Genomic DNA, 19,392 nt, shown 5'->3' with positions numbered 1-19,392 from the left:
TTTGTTGTTCGTATCCAGATCAATCAGTAGGTCTTTTGTTTCTCCAAGGTCTTTGTTTAGTCCTTCCCAATTCGCCTTTGACCATATGTACTGTAGATCACTAAATTTTCGCGACACCTTATTTTCGCGAGATAGCCGTTGACTCTTTTTTAGCGAGACATATATTTCACGAATTGTTGTTTTCCTTTATATAATCATAAGGAATACTTTTATACGCGAGAATGAAATTTTCGCGAGCTCATTGTCTCGCGTAATTACGCGAAAATAAAGTTCTCGCGAATAAAACGTGATTTACAGTATACTGTCCGAGGGTTTTGTTTCTGGTAAAACGGCTTTGTATCTAGGTCGGTAATGACTATTGCATGATCCGAGATGCCTGGGATTACGGAAGATGATTTGACTAAAGAGGGGTTTGTTGTGAAGACCAGGTCCAGGTTGTTATTTTCCCTAGTGTTTTCCCTTTGAATTTGGGTTAACCCCGCTTGAGATGTGACATCTACCAGTGAGTTCTGTACCTCTTTGTCCGTTGCGTTTCTTTTGAGTCCTAAATTGTCCCATAGTATGTCTGGGCAGTTGAAATCGCCAGCTAGAATGATGTTACTTTGGCCATCTTCTGAAATTAATTTGAGTGATTTCTCTAATTCATCTACAATGTTGATGTTTCTGCGAGGCATGTAGAATGCACCTATTAATAGGTCTTTTGCGTGTTTTAGTTTGATTTTTATCCAGTCAATCTCACATGCTGTTACATACTGAGGTTGTTCCGTGGCTATTATGTCTTTGTTGACTAGTATGAATACTCCTCCTCCCAATGTGCCCCTGTCATTTCGGAAGGACGCGTAATTTTCTGGAAAGATTTCTGATGATTTGATGGCGTCTTTTGTGGGGTTTTTCCCTGGTTTTATTCCCTTTAGCCAGGATTCTGTCCCGATTACAATGTCCGGTTTGGTATAGGATATTGTAGTTTTAAATTCTGATGTTTTGTCTCGAATACTTCTGCAGTTAACCGTTAGTATTCTTAGATTCTTTTTCTTTGGTAGGTGTTGCATTGGGTTCGTTGTGTTTTTGCTAATATGTTGGCTTTTTTGAGTTGTATATGATGTCGCATGTGGACTTTGTATGCTTGATTTAGGACTACTTGTTTTATGTGGGCTAAATTTCGATGTGAATGAGTCCAAGAAACTTTCATCAGAAGAAAGAGGTTCGTAGTAACTGGTATTTTCAATCTCATAGTAGTGGTAGGTGAAGGACGATATGTTTAAGCTGTCACACTTGCAACACATCCATTGGACATTGGATCTATGTAAGAGTTCATAGTCCATTGTGCACAATTCAATGCACGAGCGGTGGTGCCAGATGCTGCAGCAATCACAACATACGCCTTCGTTGGACCATGTAACTGGTCTTTCGCATAACCCACGTGTGCGGCTTTGGGTCCTGGGTTGACCTCGATGTCGCCTGCTTGTATAATAATTAGTAGTAACAGTGCTGTATTTGGCTGGTTTCTTACAGGTAATTGGATCGGTCTTCTACTGTATGGCATAAGTTTTGCGTTAAGGAGGTTAACATTTTCTTGCTGTTTGAGCCAGGATTTGCTGTTATTCAGGCTAAGGTATATAGATAGGATGGCAATAATGAACAATGGTTTTGTATGCATTCTTTAAGTTGGTCTCTACTGTAACAATATTTGATGGTTAAAGGGTTTTCAGTATAGTGAGGAATATCCTCGCTCACTGAATCAGAGTTGTATACTTAGCAGTATAGCGTGGGATATCCACACTGACTGCTTACGAGGCGGTCCAGTATAGTGAGGGAAATCCTCGCTGACTGGAAATAATTTAGGTTGAGTGTCTATAGTTAATGGATAATTTTATTAGTAGTGTAGCGTGGGAAATCCACACTGACTACGTATAAGGCGGACCAGTGTAGTGAGGAAAATCCTCGCTGACTGGTATAGTTTTATTATGTTACAGTAGGTTGGTGTGGGGGGTTGTTACTATGATGTCCAGCAGTCTTTAACTGATTGTTCCGCAATCTTTCTTACCCAGACTTTTGCGAGTAAAGGTCCTGGATGAATTCCATCTATGTAAAGCCAGAAGCTGTGCGTTTTCCGTTTCAATTCTGTGCGTGTCTTTTTGTTCTTTATTGTCTTGGAATTCTTGATAAGATCTGTGCCGAATATGGGAGAGTGAGTATCTTCTTTCTGGTTTAACTGTCGGATTTTTTCATTAAGTTTATATATTTGGTCTGCTAGTTTTTTGTCTTGATCTATGAAGTCATCTGGGTTTTTATGCCCTTTGTGTTTGTTCCAGTCTTTAATCGAGTAGGTGGGAGTCTCCAAGAATGTTACCTTGCAACCTGGGTAGGATTTTACCAGCTCTCTGATTTTCTGTAGGTACTCGGCCGCATACTCTATAGCTCGGTCATCCTCGTGGGTTAGGGCTATGTACTTCTTGTTCTTAGTTGTTAAGTCACAGGTTCCTAACCACACGTACAGCCAGATGTTCCCTAGCTTCTTCTGTTTAGATTTGAAGTTGGATTTGAGCCATTTGTATCCCTCTTTACAAGTTCGTCCTCCCTTCGCCCACCATTTAGTTTCTCTTTCCGTTGGTAGGGTTGCTTTTTGCTCTAGCCACTTCCCTTTGCTGTCGGCGAGCACGACTGGGGTGTATGATTTTGTCCCGGTCGGAGTAGTTGCTGGTTTTTGCAGGTATTTGGTTAATTTATTATTTGATTTATTATTTATTTCTTTTGGTACAAAATATCAGAAAATCACGAAAACTCTGTAGTTCAGTGATTTTAAAAAAAACTGTATCTTACTGAGAATTTTAACAGAGCCTAAACCAGTTTTTTTTTTTTCAAATTCAATGAGTGTGCCAAATTATGAGTGTATTGTTACAAATATGATTTTATTGTTTATATATTTCATGTGATTGTACTTTTATATCTTGTGTTTTTATATTAAGATACTAATTTTATATGATCATATATGATTATAAGTATATGTTTTGATTCAGGACCACAATGAAAACCAGTCGTATGCTAATTGTGTAATCCTAGGTAAATAATGGTTATTATTAAGAAACTCTCAGACAATTTGAAATCAGATTTTTTTTTCCAAAATCAAAAAGTTCGATTTTTCAATACATTATATAAGTCACACCATTCCGAGGATAATTGAAAGTCGAAGTTAAAATGTTTATTATGAATAAAAGTAAAATGGACAAACAATTCTCAGTTATCTTTCTTGTTAAATCTGTGCATAAAGAGAAACATATCTACAAATAACGTCTTTCATTAATGAAATTTTTTGCATAGTGATGAACTTTTGAAAAACATAAACATCAACACTCCTCCGTGGCACCTGATCCTACCTCTGATTTTTTGGAAATCCGTGTTTGCCTTTGCTCCTATTTTGTAAGGTATAAAGGACTTTTGAGTTTGAATACTGTACGTTATCTCCATCTATTTCATATCAATTGATAGTAAAATTCCGTTGATTTCATTCTTTAAATGTATTCTTCTAAATAAAAATACTCCATAAAAATAAGATACACGTATTTCCAAAGAAATGGATAGCTTTTTTGAGAAAAAAATCAATCATTTTCTAGATCTTCTCATGAAACATAATCATTCATTTAACTTTAAAAGCCCGGTTTGTTGAAGTATTGTTTGTTGAAATATTTAAATACCCCAGTCCTTATAAGACAAGCATTCCACCATGTCAATATGTGTATTCAAACAGATCGAACCATTCACCCATGAAGTACAGTACTGTATGCATTACACTTCACGTATTCCAACATAATACACGAAGGGTAATTACAGTGAAAATGTGAGGGGTAGACAGACCTTATTCAGAGGCAAATACAATAAGTTATCAAAGACAGTAAATATAAAATATTTAGAAATGCTTCTTGTCCTGTTCTTGTGTTTTGGAATATTGAAGCACCAAAGTTTAGGTAAGTAACAAAAACTCTAATACATTTGAAGGGGGTCCATCTGTCCCATTTTATTGTGTCTTTTAATTTTCAAAACACTATCATTTTTGGAATGAAACCTTTCATGCTCAAGATATCAAAGTGCCTACGAGCCAATTAATCCAACTACACCCCGGAAGAAAAAATACTTACTTATTTACTTCCTGGATGATATTAATCAATCATGTCTTAAATCATTCTAAATACGACATTTAAATGTTAAAATGAGATTTTGTAACTATAAGCATAATTGTATTTTTTATCATTGGTTCAAAGCTTCAACAACGCAGGACGTCAGTACTTATAGTGACAGCACTACAGAACAAACAAGTACTATTACTAGCACCTCAGAATCGACGGTCACTACACAGATTGTAACTTCAGAGTCAACAGTTACTACAATGCAAACAACCACAGCAGGTGCGACTTTCACATAAAACAGAAGTATGAAGAAGAAAAAAAGTCATTTTCTTCTAAATATGAAAACTTCAGTCAGTTCAGTGTCAAAAAAAAAAAAAAAGAATTTCTACTTTCGTTTTCATATACATGGGGAGAATAGGGGTTTTAATTGCGCGATACGTTGTGAATTGTATTAAAATTCTTGGAAAGGGAAAACTACAAAAGAAAAGGAAACATGTATCATTTAAGTTTTAAGAGTTGAGGTAAAAGAATTCTAAGCAAAATAGCAATCATACTTAAGTAAAAATCTTACGTCAAGAAGGTTAAAATTATTTACATTCAACGCTTTAGATTTCATGTCAATGATCAGAAAATAATTTTTGTGTTTTTATCATGCTCGCAGTACTTTAAATTCTTACTATTTTTTGTATATAAAGTGAACGATTTGTGGTGCTACAGCTGTACAGACACCCAGCGTGGTGCTGACTGTCAAACAAACATAAAAACTATGGCGGGAGAGGGAGGTGAAGTAAAGGACCGAATAAAGACGGCAAAAGAACAAAGTACACAACAGAGTACAATGAAATACGCGAAGAACTGTGGGGGATACGCAAACTTCACATATTGTATGATTGAAACAATTGAAAATAGAGGTAATCCATTTCTAATCACTGTAAGCATATTGCAATAGTTTCTGTCTTTTATTTGAAATGCAATACCAGTATTGTAATGTGTTTTGTGGGTTCGACCACGGATGAAGTTTTGATAAAGAATTTTCCTTACGTTATTTGACGTATTTAGCTGATTTTTGTTTAAATATAAGAACAAACACAATCGATAATAATCAACAACACAATGATTTAAACTTATCGTCTATATAATTATAGTTTTCCTTACTTTGTTATCTTCCTACTCCAAGTACTAAGCCCCTGGTCTGACACTATGTTTGAGCACTAGCTCCCAGACCTATAGTTTCAACACCGGGTTTCGAACACCCGTTTATATAATAGTATTTTAGTAACCTGTAAGGATTTATGTAGCTCAAATGGTCCGTCTGCAGAACTTTGAGACACCGCAAATGAGCTAACACAAATACCTTACCTTGTCCGTAATACGTCCTTCCTCTTCTACGCTTGAATGAGTCCGCTTATGTACTTTCCTAAGATCTGCTGAGTCAGATCTTGATCTTCTGAATGTTTTAAACATTGACTGGACATAGGAGATAACTTTTGATTGCTAAGACTATTTTAAACTCTGATTATATAAATATTAACTCGATCAAAGGAATTTCACTACAGTATTTTCTATCAGACTTATTCATTACAAATATATATCAAATTTACATTTCTCAGAAAAATAGGTTATATTTAATTTGCCATATTGTTAAGAACTTTCAATGTTTCTTTATAAAACAATACATACATGTAATTGTTCTTTCAGGAGAGGTACATTCCTATATTAGGGATTGTTCTGATGGGGCATCCTTCTCCTACAGACTCTCTAAGCTGAGTAACGTCCACCCAGACAACCAGACGACATGTGGCTACACGGGGCAGGGATACGTCATATGTGTACGTCTGTGTCAGACAAACTTTTGTAACGGACCATTCCCTTTGTCTGCAGCGAATACAGAGAAACATTGGAATGGACTTTTATTCGTTTTATTTATGGCATATTGTTTGTTTTTCTGAAAATGGATCGATTCAGAGACTAAGAGTCTTCAAAAGAAAAACATGTTTTTGTACAGATCTTGTACAATAGCAAAAGTTTATGTCAGAAAGACGGTAAAAGAGTGATACATATTCTACATATCTGTCTTGAAAGTTTCTTTGTTCAAAACACGTATGTCCAGCTTCATAGTACAAGATTATATCATCGAATAATATTTGAAACAAGGATTAAGGATGTAAAGTATGAATCATGTGTAAATGATGTTCTGATAATCTGTTATATGTGTCTCCTATCGCTCATCACTAAATTTGATATTCAAATAGTAACAAGAGCTAGAAAATCTGATTGTTTATCATTTAAAGATAATTAATTGATGAAACCGTAAATGTTCTGCTTTGTTTTTTCTTGATTGTTCTCTATTTGAATTATTCCTTCGAAAAAGGATGGTGTAGATAGTGGAAACATAAAGCAACATTAACGTAAACGAAATGCATTTGTTAAATATCCTTTTTTCTGTCTACAAGAGTTTCCTTTGAATTTACAGGTGCCATATATATTAGGGGAAAATATTTAAGTTCTTGTGTCACTGGTTAAACATGGTAAACAAAAAAATTCCAGGTCAAAACATTTTCTAATCTTCTGCTATTAACCAATCAAAAAGACTATATGATGCTCGAACTCACGTGTTATGATGCATAAACATAAACTGGCCAGTTGGTATTTAATCATTTCTATCTGACAACGATACTGAAAGCCTCGCTGTCATCTATCCAAGCTTTTTTACTTTACCTATATTTAGAGGTACATGTACATGGCACTATAATTTATTTGTACATTTTATTTTGAATGAATCTATTTATTGATAATTAAATTGTTTTTGTACTGTTGTATGTACGTACTTCTGATTTCACGAATTTTTAAGGAGGATAGCATATTGAAATTTCATTTTGCATTGTGTAACCAGGTTTGGTCATTGTCATTTTTTGTGTATTTTTGCATCAATCACGTGATTTTTTTAATAAATGGCATATTTTATGCATAAAATTGTTGTTTGTTTTACTTAATCCAATTCAACAAAAATGACACTACAGTGAGCTTTTGCAGGATGAGGAACATACTAGTAGTAAAGTTTTATAGCATAAAAATCGTGCTGCAGATAGGATTCGCATATTTTAGTCGAGCAGATCTAAAGTCAGATCGCCTAAACAAGATCCTTACAACAATACAAAATATTTTAGAAAAAGTTTAACAAAGGATTATCTTTGCAAACTTAATTCAGGTGTCCTTGAAAGATAGCTGGCTGTTAAAATTAAATTAAATTTCAGTTCAGAATTTCAGATACCGAGAGTACCTTTGTTGTAAGCACACATGTAGGATCGTGGTGTTTGTTTAGCTTAGCGGTTACCTTTGGAATACATTGCTTTTCAATTATCATTTGCCGGCTTGATGAATTTGTTTTTAAAACTGTCTGATAACCAGATCCAAACACGCGCTACAGACGTTTCCGATCAAAACTATCATAATTATATTAGCGTTAGAATAATAAAAGCCACGTGCTTTTTCCCGCCGCGGCAACTGCTGAACCACTGGCAGAAGAATTCAGTGACCGTTCTGTGAAATTGGACAATTTTACACCTTTCCCAATCGGTATGTGTTCCGTTAAATTGCGGATGCGCTGTAGATATAATTAGCTCGATTTGTAACCGTCAGGGAGTAGAGGTTGAAGCAAAATTCTTTCAAATGTAAAAATTCAAAGGAATTTTTCGGCGAGGAAAATGTTAGTTTTGAAACAATTTTTCTTAATTTGTATAGTGAAATGGAATTATTTGCCCTGTCTTTCTGCTAAAAATGTCGAAGACATTTTGATACCAAAAGAGAAAACCCGATGGCTGGCAGATCAATTAGTAAGTATAAAGATTTGATATTTGGTGGAAAAATAATATAAAACCACCAACTCATTCCAAACTATATATATACAAACGTACAAACGATCCATAGTAATATGTTTACAAAAACAAGAAAAAAATATATAAATATCTTACTGTACTTAAAAATAATTTAACTAAAGTAAATTTTTCTGAATATAATATAAGTACATGGTTACTAGTACTTTTTTTTTATTTAAAAATATACTTTTCCATAAAAAAAATTTCCTAAAGGAATTCTAGATATTGAGTGAAAATCATCTAAATTTTATAAGAACAACAATATATACTAGTATGTACGATACAACTTTTCAACTTTAAAGTAATGAGTACATGTATAAATACAGGAAAAAACTTAATCAGTAAAGCAGACAAAAAAGACTGTACTGCGCTTCCCTCTCTCTTTAGAGAAAGTGGTGAGCTTTGAAATCCACTCCACGGCATGCTTCTTAGGGTAAAACAATATAGATAACAGCAACATCAAAGAAAGGTTCCCCTCGGACTAAATGTTTAAAACATTGCTGTGTGGCAGTTATGTTCCACTTTTAGCAAAATCAATCTCTTGTGTAAAGTAAGCTTTTTTTTTCATTCTACAATCCATTCTATGTTCGAACGGAAGGCAAGTCAAGAACAATGCCTATCAGACGAATTGTCTGGTCTTATGGATTAGATTTCTAGTTTCGCTTTCCGTGTAAACGATATTTCAAGAATCTCTGTTATCAGTTCCGTAAATCGTGAACACTATCTTTCTCACTTCTGAAGACAAACTGCAGGCCGTGGTTTCGTTTACCATTCCTGGGTTGTCGAAGCAGGTGTGATAGCAAAGAATTTTTTCTTATTTTTTTCTTCGGTTGAAACACGCGGATTGATGTTTTTCTACAGAATTCAAACGAAACATGTTTGCAAAAATAACATTTAGCTTCGGGTAAATGTTACTTATAGTTCTTGTATTTTGTAAATCATTTTGATTTCTGATAATGTATGAAGTTTGTAGTTAAATATTATCATAAATTGTGAATTTACTGAAAAGAGCTAAGATTTTATTAATAAGGAAATGAGATTCCTTTGATATAAAATGATTACCGTGAATCTGGAAATTTTTACGTCGATTTTATTTTGCAAATTTGGGTCAAAATGGTGTTGATAAATTTTTATGTTTCAAAATTTTGCGAATTACCACTGCTTTGTTTACATTTTCTTATTAGTAATATGTTTTTAAGAGAAGTATATTTGCGAATGCAATTCCTATTTGCTAAAAATTTATAAAATTTCCAGATTTACGGGAATAAGTTTCGAGTTTTTTAAGGCACTTGATCACATCGCACCTGATTTTTTTTCCTGTTCACAAATAGTAGTAGTTTATTTATTATAGTGATATGTGTTATATACATGTATGGGGAACGATCATTTGATCAGAGTTGAGAGATTTGATTCGTATCACGAAAATTCTAACATCCGATCCTGTTTATTGTCTTCGCCTTTTCCAATTTAATTTGAGTAATTAAAAGTCGTACTTTTCTTTTCTATGAGTAATTTAGATTATTAAATTGTTATTATTACCAAAGAGAATTGTTTTCCCTTCCCAAATTCCTTTATTAACATACAAGATACAACATGAGTTTAAAATTTAAAAAAAAAATTCTTTGTCCAGACAGGAGTAATTAAAGATGCATACATTGTATATAAACCCGCTGTTATTTCTCGACTCCTACTCTCGTGCATTTATATCCATCATTAGCAAGAGCACTTACCAAGATAAATAGATCGCTGGATGATGGAAGGGCACCAGACTTGCCAGGAAAGTGCTCATTTAAAATATGTTACCAATTTATGAATGTTGCAACCATTCTATGTAATAAATTATTTTTTTTTATAATTTATTGCATTATGTAAAACTTTTTTTTTTTTTTACAAAAAGACAAACATTGAGAGAGAGAAAGTGAGAGAAAGACAGAGAGAGAGAGAAAGAGAGAGAGAGAGAGAGAAAAAAAGGACAGAGACAGAGAGAGAAGGACGTTAGAGAGAGATGTTTAAATCATTAATGGCTTCCAGCTTTCATCAAAAGATTCTTTTTCATTATTTTTATAAGATATATATTTTTGTAATTCATACATTGTCTTAAAAGAGGATAACAGACCACCTAAGGAGATTTTTTGTTTGTACATTTGTACAGATAGATATAATGTTTTATTTGTAAGGCAATAATATTTTTAAGTTTATCAGTTTTCTTCACGGAGTCCAATACAAATTCTTTTTTTTTTTTTTTGAAAAAGTTATATTAGTGGATTTTATAAACAGGCAATAACACCGACAATATGTTCAATTAAAAATTGTTCTATTGACAAAGGAAAACACGGTTTTACTAATTTTGTGCAATTTCACATTATTTTATTGTTTATAAGCAGGAACCATGTTTAACCTTTTTTGAAATTTTGAAATTATATTTCTATTCACCAATGCTCAAGTCAAATGTTCTATTCCAAGAGATTTTACCCAACGGTTCAATTTTTTGTCGAATTAGTATTTCATATAAATCATGTGATTTTTTTTTTTTGCATGTAAAATGATTAAATTGATGGATAACAAATTGTGATAAAGCACTACTTTTTTGCATTTCTTCATAGATAGATATTTTAATGTTAAAAAAATGTTTTCAAAAAAGGATCCCCCACCCTTCTTTTGTTTTTTTTTTCGGGGGCAAATTTATGATTATGTTGCAATTGAATCAAGCATCAAATTCTGCGACAAATAGTTAGTTATATTAGGACAATAACACAGCATAAGAATTGCAATTATTAAAATTAAGACAATTATATTACATGAACAAGATCTTGCTTATCACATCTGTCATCTGCTGACTCCAAAATATTAATTAAATAATGCAGTTACATAAATAGAGTATATGAACAAATCTGTCCACCATAATTATTTTTTGTTACTTCATAATATGAGTTTATTTCCGCCTTTTCACGTGTATCTTGTATATTGTTTTTTTGTATATATATGAAAAAGATATGAAATATGGATATGAAAAAGAAGTTGACACTTTGTCAGAATGGATTAAATGTATCAGGTCCATGTTAAAATCGTATTAAATAATAACAAAATAAAACATCAATTTTTTTGTAGAATTATGATGATTATTAGATGATAACATATAACAACTGGTCCCTGCTGACAAAGCAAGTAACAACATTGTCTTCGTTTGTAAGGCTCATTATAGAAATTTTATTTTTGAAGAACTTGGATTTAACAAGTGGTAATCCAACTTATACTCATAGTTCCCTTTCTAACAGGTTTTTTCAAAATCATAAAGTTTTGTTCCCCAAAGAACCAAAATAATTTTGAACTACCATATATATAAAGATATTGGATTCCGAAACTTCGTAAGAATTCTTACAAAGAAAAATTGCGAGTTCCAGTACGCAGCACAGTTAAGGTTACAAAATGGAAATATCGGCGATTTTTTAAGATAAAAACTACATACTTTATAAGGGTGGGCGATTCTTTTTAGGACTTCACTGATATCAAAATAATGTAATGTGGTTGAAATCTACATGTTGGGAACATTATTTTTTATATGGCCACGTGATGTCGGCAAAAATTTTAGCAATTATACTTGCAGTTTAACAAACAATTATTTTAATTTGCAATGACATAAAAAGTTAAAAATCTTTATTTAATTTGTAATTCTTTTCAACGCTATATGTAGTTTGTGAAAAGTGCTGCGAACCTATATAGATTCCCATTTTTAATTGCTAAAAATTAATCTGTTGGACGGCAGGTGGAATATTTTGCTGGTCAACTACATTAAATGAAGCTATTATAATTAATTTATTTGCAAGATTTCATGAGGTTCGCAGCACTTTTCAAATATCTTAATGCTTCTTGAGTTTATGTGTAAAAACTTGACAAGATATATTGAGGGAATGCCCTTGCAATAAATCGATTTATTAGGGCCCATCGAGTACTTTTTCAATGAATCTGCATACAAACACACGACAGTATCACTTGTCTGGAGAATGTACACACAGTTTATCAATAAAATACTAAAACAGACATCGCATCCAAGTTATAGGCCTTTTATTTAATTGCAAATAATATTTTATATATAAAAATTTTTCAACAAAATTGCTTGTATTTATTACTGTGTACAAACTGCGTCATTTTTGCGAGATGACGTCACAATGACAAGTTCATTGCGATCGATGCATTGTTTGTATACTGCTGTGTGGGATATAACAAACGACAAAAATGCATGTAATTGTAAATTTGTATGTAGTATTTCAGCTATCCAGCTGTTTGAATTAGCAAATAATTTCATTTTGTAGTATTTTGAAGACCTTGTACAGATGTGTGAAGTTAATATTTTCTGTATAAAATTAGGCCCCGCCTTATATATAATTAACTGTGCTGCATGTTCACACAAAAATATATTAAAATCTCATTTCATCTATAAAGTTATTAAAACTTCAAAATTTTAGAACGGGTTTGACAATTTGACACATCCTTGCACTCTCACAAATTTTAATTTTATACAAATATTTAGGAAAAGTGGCTTTTTTGATATTTCAATAACTTTTGAAATAAAATTAACTTCAAATCTGAAGATGGAATTAGTATTTCAGTAAAAATTGGTGGTGTTAATAAAAAAAATGAACACACAATTCTATAAAAATTCATAACATCAAAATGATTTGATTTCAAAAGATATTTTTATCAAACGTTTCATAAAAATAGCTTAATCTAACATTGTACTTTAGCAGAACCATGCAAAATGAAAGTATTGCATTGTTATACATTGACGTAGCATCGTTTTTGAAAGGAGGGGGTAACCATAGAAAAAATTTCAATCTAGCTGAAAAAAAGATTTAAAAAACTTCTTTCAGTACCAATTTTTTTTTCTTAATATACATGTACTACATAACCCTTTTTTGACCTTACTCTTAAAATTGGGAAATGTTGCTACGTGCTTGTCATATGATATTTCACTGTAATGTAAAGTTACATGTATCATAATAGATTCTTGTAATATTTAAAGAACTGGGGAAAACCAATTTATGTAACAACAACAACCAAGAAAAAAATAAATAAATAAATAATGACGAAACGGCCTTCAGGAGAATGAGATTTTTTTCATTTTATGTAAATTATTTTCTTTCATTTGAAATTTTTAAGATAAATTAAAATTAAAAAAGAAAAAATTAAAGGGGGATCCGAGGTAGACCACATCTATGCTGTAGAGCAGAGGAACATAAACATGTTATGGCAAAGAGTTCTATACGAAGTAAAAAAAATGTGTGGGGAATTTTTTGAGCATACAAATTTTCTGGCATGTAAATGAGGGTTTTCATTTATTAAAAAAATATACGTCAGTTTGTTGTTTTAATCGCGATTCTATTTTGTAAACATCATTATCCTTTTTTTCCCATAGTGGTTTTCGCATTTATAACTGAGTACTCGATTTACCGCTTTTTGGTGGTACTGCTGATTCAGTTATAAATACACAAATTTGTTTAAGTTTTTATATATTAATGAATTTCTTTAAACCTAGAAATGTGCCTGAGAAGTTTGAAGAGTTTCTGTGCGCCGACAAAAAAGAAATCGCCAAAATAAAAAAAAATTCCTGGACCGTCGGGAGTCGGGAAGACTAGATTTACCGCTTGCACGTTTGTTAAGTTTTTTCGTTTGTCGTGTTTTATGTACGTTTTTACTGCAAAGATGATCGTTGGTTTTGCATTCATATATGTTTGTTACATACGTGGTCGTTAATTTTTCTTTAATGAATATTTGTTCTGCGAAAATGTCTGTTGATAATGCATTGTACATGTATATCATTTGTTAAGTTTTTATGGTCATTGAAATTAAAATAATTGTTTGTTTTCTCATTATGGTAATTTTTGCCCTTTCCGCTGCCCATAGTTATAGTTGTTAAATTAATAGGTCTAATGCCGGTTAATCACGAATTTCTTTTCAAAATATTAATAAATGTTTGTACAGTTATGATTGGTCAGACTACCAGTTCACACATTTAAAATTCATTTCTTAGTGCATATTTTTATTCAAATCTTAGAAATCTTTAGCTCAACTTTTTTAAACATTATTTAATTGAAACGACAAAGTTCAGTTGTGAACATGACTTGTGTATACAAGCTGCTGTTTGCAGTATTCAGATACAGAATACAGTGATTACTAGTGTATGTTTTACTCAAATTTTAACAGTTATTGACTGGATAAAAGAGCCCAGAAGCAGAATTGTGTCCGGTGAGTGTACTTAAGTTTTTAATCATTGAAATGAAATATGGATAGATTTATTGCAGGACGTATTTAAAAAAATAATCTGCATTGAAGTTTTACTGCATTGATCATTTCAGGTGTATCTTGGCTTATCAGTGGGCCTTCTAAAAACAACGAACGTGAGTTTTTGATCATTTTACCATTTTGAGCCGAATTTTGTAACGTGTTGTTCCTTTAATAACACACATTTCACTAGAGCAAGTTTTTCTCTTTTAGTAATTATCATACGTATACTTACCAAAATAATTACTTGCAGGGGTTAGAGGGATTTTTAATTTTAATTCCTTAAAGAGAAAAATGCAAAAGAACTTTGAAAATTTTAAAGTTACATGTAAGGAAGACCATTTAGAACCTATCAAAAATATTTTTGAATTTGATATAACGATTTGTCGATTTTGTTAAAATAAATTTGTTATAACTTTAAAGATACTGATATAACGAATTAAATCGTTAGAACGAATTTGACAGTTCGATATAGTTACTAGTATTTTAATGTGTATATTTATGGAAGAATATCTATGATCGAAGCGTAAGAACAGAAAAAAATCACATAATTTAAAGAAAAAGTTTCACCTCTGATGTTTTGGAGGTCCGTGTTTGCTTTGCTCCTATTTTGAATTGTTTAATGGACTTTTGAGCTCGAATACTGTTCGTAATCTCCACATATACAGTATATTTCATTTCATAAGGTACTATACCCTACATATAAGATATACTATACTTCGATAGCGATACGAAACATTGTTTTGAGTACTATATTTAAAGAAAATCATTCGTACCAGAGTTTGTAAGAGAAGATATTGTTAATTCGGTTAATATTAAAAAGTTTTACTGTTTAAATATAAAGAGTTGATCCAAAACTAATGTCACAAGTGCCACAAGTAGAAAAGCAAAGCATTCAAGTAAAGAAAATGTCCACTCATACTATGTAGTACATGTAATACATGCCTTAACTTTTTTTTTTGAATTCGACAGTTTCCTAAAATAAAATCATTTGTTATAATTATATGAACGAGCCAAAAAAGAGTTCCGCGAAGTTACGTCAGAAACACGTCGGTTATGCTTTGCGGCGATAGACGAAACCCAATATCGTGTTTTTATTTTATGTTTTGAAAAGTGTTGAATATTGATCTGGCTGAATTTTAGACTGAGATATTTGTACATAATTATTTTTAACTTACTACTATTAAGATAACCTTCCGACCAATCCTCGGGATTTATTATATGAACGGGTGATTGACGGAATATTAAAGATGCGATTGAAACTATAAAGATTTTTATGAATAGAGTAAATCTATTTGTTTTGAAGTTCAAACATGTACAACGTCTCCATTTGGAAAAAATGAGGATCCCTTGATGTGTCCCCATGGATACACCTGTCACGTGATAATAAAGGGTAACAGGAAGAAAAGAATCCAGAACAGAGGATACTGTGTTCCGGAAAAAGAAACAGGTAAATAATCGAAATTCCTCGACATCTGACATTTATTATATGTCCAGGAACTACTGTTCATATTGCCTGTCTTCTTTTCCAGCGTATGCTTCTCTGGTGTTTACGTAAGATTACGTCTTTGTTTTTTCAGCAGTTGTTCGTGGCCATCGTAAACAAAACAACAGGTCGTCAGCCACTGGACAATGTATACTTGATAAATACATTTTAGCGGAAGGAGCTTTCATGTTATTCGATGGCAAAAAATGGTATGAAATAATTTTTAAAATATATTTTTTCGCACACGATTCTGTATTTCTAACATTCTGGACCTTGTGATTAAAAGAAAAACCTGAAGTTATAATACTTTTATGAATTAAGTTTTCTTTTTTTATTTCCTTTTCCAGCTTTTGCAAAAAAGGTTTTCTAGAATGCTTGGAAATGAAAGGGTGAATGGATAATACGTTTTGGTGGAGGAAAGGATAATGTTAAAATAATAAAGAGAAATAAAATACATGTACATTGTTTTATTATGCATGGTATATTTATTACATTTCTGTGTCTTGTCTGTCATATATTATGTTTTTCTATTATCATTACTTACATATATACCGAAACCACATGATGAAATATTCGCTTTGATTGTTTGTCCCTTTAAGATTTTCACACTCATATAGAGACGGCACCATCACTTGCCGATTGCGGGCTGCAAAACTTTTCGTGTCGTCACCCTATCGTGACACAGGTTTTCATAGAAGGATATGGAGATAACGAACAGTATTCAATCTCAAAGTCCATAAAACAATACAAAATAAGAGCAGAGCAAACACGGACCCCCGAAACATCAGAGGTGGTATCAGGTGCCATGGAGGAGTGAGCATCCCCTGCCGACCGGTCACACCCGCCGTGAGCTCCTTGTCATGATCAGGAAATAACGGAAAAAATCCGTCGTCAATTCAGTGTATAAATAATGGACTAACAATTGGTATGAAAAACGTCAGTCAGCATTTGACTCAATGATAAATTGTATTTGCTGACAAGGTCATTGTATCGACCATAGAACTTACAAAATGATGACTTTAAACGAGACTGCTCATATTCTTGTTTCATCAACTTGCTTGTCAATAATTTACCTCGTTTCAATACGGTCTCATCCGAAGGACACGTGCCGCAGTGGATTACACACAAATTAGTGAAAGGAAAATCTTTTATTTAAGTACGCTTCAGGTAATATTTATTAAAAAAAACATTGCTCTAGAGAATTGATTCCAATTCCCCAGCTGGATTGGAGACCAGTCCTTCGAACAAGACTCTATAAACTGAGGTTCCTTGTCGCAGTACGTACTTGCACAAAATGATCTTACTTAATTAGCAGTCCTGCAATGGCTATTGGTGCCCTCTTAGTATGGGTGAAAATTTCACAAATATCTTATCATTCAGAACCCTTACTTTGAATGAAAGAAGTAACGTCTCACTTGGCTGTTTATTTTATTTCCCTTATTTTAAGTACAACAATATTCGGCTCTTGGACATTCTTTTCCGTACTTTTTCTCATCCAACTTTTTCTGTAGAAGACCAACATTTAGAATTGTAGCACATAAACTTGAAACTGCAATAATGACGAAGCTCCATGTAAAGCAATGAAGCCCGTAGCATTGATTTGTAGAGCGTGTGTTTATATCGTATAGAACTCCGAATGCTTCTTGAAGAACTAGTCCACCCACTGCATTCCCTAACATGATGAAGCCCCAGTTCCTACTAAAGTTTTTCATTCCGTAAAACTCACTAATCATAGTAGGCGTTAAACACCAAACAGCGCCATTTGCAAATCCAATCACGAGGTCTGTGATAAAAAATAAAGCCAAGTTGTTTGCAAAAAATATACACAATCCGAGATCTACTGTTTGTACAATGTTAAAAGATAACAAAACAGCAGACCTAGGCACCCAGTGCATGATGGCATCTGACATGAAACCTGCAAAAAATTTAGATGCAATGGCTGCAATAGGGTTTAGTGTTGTAAAGAGGGTTGTATAACTCTCCAAACCATAGGACTTTAGGTACGTGCCTAAATTATTTTGAAACATAAGCTGCAAACCAGCGCAAATGAAACAGGCCCAGGAAAGATAATGAAAGTCAAAGCGTTTTAGGAGCTTTATGCCGGTGATTTCTCTTGGGAACATTTCTTTGTATTCCACTGCTATTGGAGTTCGGTCATCATTTGAATCATCATTGATGATACGGGTTACTTCAATATCCAAATCGTAACTTATTCGTTTCACGAAAATCAAAGCGAGAACACCTACTACCAGAGCACATATAATATTAAGGAGATAGAATCCCTTCAGATCTTGGTTTTCTTCGTCAGTCACATGTCCCTGAACAAACATTGTTCCATAGATTGCAGCAAATATGGCAGGCCCCGCACTGAATGAGGCATCCATTATTCCTACTATTTTTCCTCTGTGTTTTGGATGAAAATTCCCCATGTTTATTGAGAGTGGAGTCATGTAGAAAAATGTTGCACCGAAACCTAAAATTTATAGACATTTTTAACATTTTCAAATCGTTCATATTTTTTCATATAAAAATATCCAACAATATGGTCCAAAACGCTCACCTGTCTCAAAAACCCAAATTTTACTAATTACATGTATAAAATTCCTGTTCTAAAATTTAATAAAAAAATCTTGAAAAAAATCTATATACCATAATGAAAAACGTTGAAAAAATGTGGTAACAGTTCATTCAAGAAAGCAACTGAAACCCCATACTATTTTTAGGAACTATTTTGAGTTTGTTAAAGCTTCTTACAAACCTGCTATGAAGAAATATACACACTGGAGCCAGACCTTTGAACGGTAGAATGTTTGTTGTAAAGTTGTACTGTATAACAAGGCATAGCCAAGAGAACTGAATACTGCTCCAAGTAATGTTGACAAACGAGGACCATATCTTTCAATAATTATCCCAGCAGGAAATGCAAATGATATTCCAATATTTGGCATGGAACTAAGGAATTCAACTATTAATCAAAAAAGCATAAAATTTACATTCTTATATGAAGGAAGGTACAAGCACATCCAGCATATATTCTACACTAAGTGTTGGAGTATTACCTTCGGACTGAGTGTAGTTGAAATGTGCCTTTATAGCATTAGTAAATGCTCCAAATGCGTATGTTGATCCCGATGTAATCAGGCTTAAAAAGCCAATGAATACGGCCAGTAATCTTTCTATATCTTGTCTTCTTAGTTTCATGTCAGAGCTATAAAATACTGTCCATGTTTGCAAACTTTATTTAAACAGAAGGATATATGGATATGAGTATTTAAAAGGATCTTCGAAAGTAACTTTACTTTGCTATCTTGTATATTTATGTTATCAGGAAATATTACATATACGATAAAATGTAAAAGACATCGTTAAAAATTAATTTTAAACAATTACTGAGTATTCTTTTATTAGACAATCTTACCTTACAAAGTTAGCTTAGTCCAGAAACATCATGACCCCTGTGTATCTTGTGATTTTAATGACACAATGAGGTAAACATTCTATTCATATCTGTCGATATAAGAGATAATGCCCCTTGAGTGAGTTTTATCATTTATCAACTAATTTTAATTAAATATTTACCCTCAAATCGCAATAGTATGTTGATTTAATTAAAAGTAAGAAGTATTTCAAT

General features: G+C 32.7%; 3 protein-coding genes across 3 annotated transcripts; 2 read left to right on the top strand and 1 right to left on the bottom strand.

The window, feature by feature from the left end:
* The first annotated feature begins 3,775 nt into the window (after nt 1-3,775).
* Nucleotides 3,776-7,072, top strand: LOC134231294 (uncharacterized). Its single transcript, XM_062713233.1, has 4 exons — nt 3,776-3,962; nt 4,257-4,400; nt 4,817-5,032; nt 5,820-7,072. The coding sequence occupies exons 1-4, from the start codon at nt 3,911-3,913 to the stop codon at nt 6,068-6,070; spliced, it is 663 nt and encodes a 220-aa protein (XP_062569217.1). The 5' UTR covers nt 3,776-3,910; the 3' UTR covers nt 6,071-7,072.
* A 370-nt stretch (nt 7,073-7,442) lies between these two features.
* Nucleotides 7,443-16,226, top strand: LOC134231290 (WAP four-disulfide core domain protein 1-like). Its single transcript, XM_062713229.1, has 7 exons — nt 7,443-7,954; nt 11,105-11,118; nt 14,142-14,239; nt 14,350-14,391; nt 15,582-15,725; nt 15,856-15,970; nt 16,109-16,226. The coding sequence occupies exons 1-7, from the start codon at nt 7,826-7,828 to the stop codon at nt 16,152-16,154; spliced, it is 588 nt and encodes a 195-aa protein (XP_062569213.1). The 5' UTR covers nt 7,443-7,825; the 3' UTR covers nt 16,155-16,226.
* A 977-nt stretch (nt 16,227-17,203) lies between these two features.
* LOC134231289 (uncharacterized) lies at nt 17,204-19,354 on the bottom strand. The gene is made up of 4 exons (XM_062713228.1): nt 19,180-19,354; nt 18,821-18,969; nt 18,520-18,726; nt 17,204-18,234 (listed from the first exon to the last, which is right to left on the bottom strand). Exons 2-4 carry the CDS (start codon nt 18,960-18,962, stop codon nt 17,204-17,206), a joined length of 1,380 nt encoding a protein of 459 aa, XP_062569212.1. The 5' UTR covers nt 18,963-18,969; nt 19,180-19,354.
* Between the last annotated feature and the right edge of the window lie 38 nt (nt 19,355-19,392).

Source organism: Saccostrea cucullata, unplaced genomic scaffold (genome assembly GCF_032062105.1).
Source record: "Saccostrea cucullata isolate Sc308-1 unplaced genomic scaffold, CSIRO_AGI_Scuc_v1 ctg462, whole genome shotgun sequence".
Lineage (NCBI taxonomy): Eukaryota > Metazoa > Mollusca > Bivalvia > Ostreida > Ostreidae > Saccostrea > Saccostrea cuccullata.
This window is presented reverse-complemented; position numbering and strand designations above follow the sequence as displayed.

What these genes read in the sequence shown, in the direction of transcription:
- LOC134231294 (XM_062713233.1), top strand. Translation starts at nt 3,911, where the DNA reads ATGCTTCTTGTCCTGTTCTTGTGTTTTGGAATATTGAAGCACCAAAGT. An exon ending in ATTGAAGCACCAAAGTTTAG is followed by an intron (nt 3,963 to 4,256) that starts GTAAGTAACAAA and finishes ATTGGTTCAAAG; the next exon opens with CTTCAACAACGCAGGACGTC. An exon ending in TGAAACAATTGAAAATAGAG is followed by an intron (nt 5,033 to 5,819) that starts GTAATCCATTTC and finishes TTGTTCTTTCAG; the next exon opens with GAGAGGTACATTCCTATATT.
- LOC134231290 (XM_062713229.1), top strand. Translation starts at nt 7,826, where the DNA reads ATGTTAGTTTTGAAACAATTTTTCTTAATTTGTATAGTGAAATGGAAT. An exon ending in TGTTCCGGAAAAAGAAACAG is followed by an intron (nt 15,726 to 15,855) that starts GTAAATAATCGA and finishes TTGTTTTTTCAG; the next exon opens with CAGTTGTTCGTGGCCATCGT. An exon ending in TTATTCGATGGCAAAAAATG is followed by an intron (nt 15,971 to 16,108) that starts GTATGAAATAAT and finishes TTCCTTTTCCAG; the next exon opens with CTTTTGCAAAAAAGGTTTTC.
- LOC134231289 (XM_062713228.1), bottom strand. Translation starts at nt 18,962, where the DNA reads ATGAAACTAAGAAGACAAGATATAGAAAGATTACTGGCCGTATTCATT. An exon ending in CAACTACACTCAGTCCGAAG is followed by an intron (nt 18,727 to 18,820) that starts GTAATACTCCAA and finishes TTTGATTAATAG; the next exon opens with TTGAATTCCTTAGTTCCATG. An exon ending in TGTATATTTCTTCATAGCAG is followed by an intron (nt 18,235 to 18,519) that starts GTTTGTAAGAAG and finishes TATAAATTTTAG; the next exon opens with GTTTCGGTGCAACATTTTTC.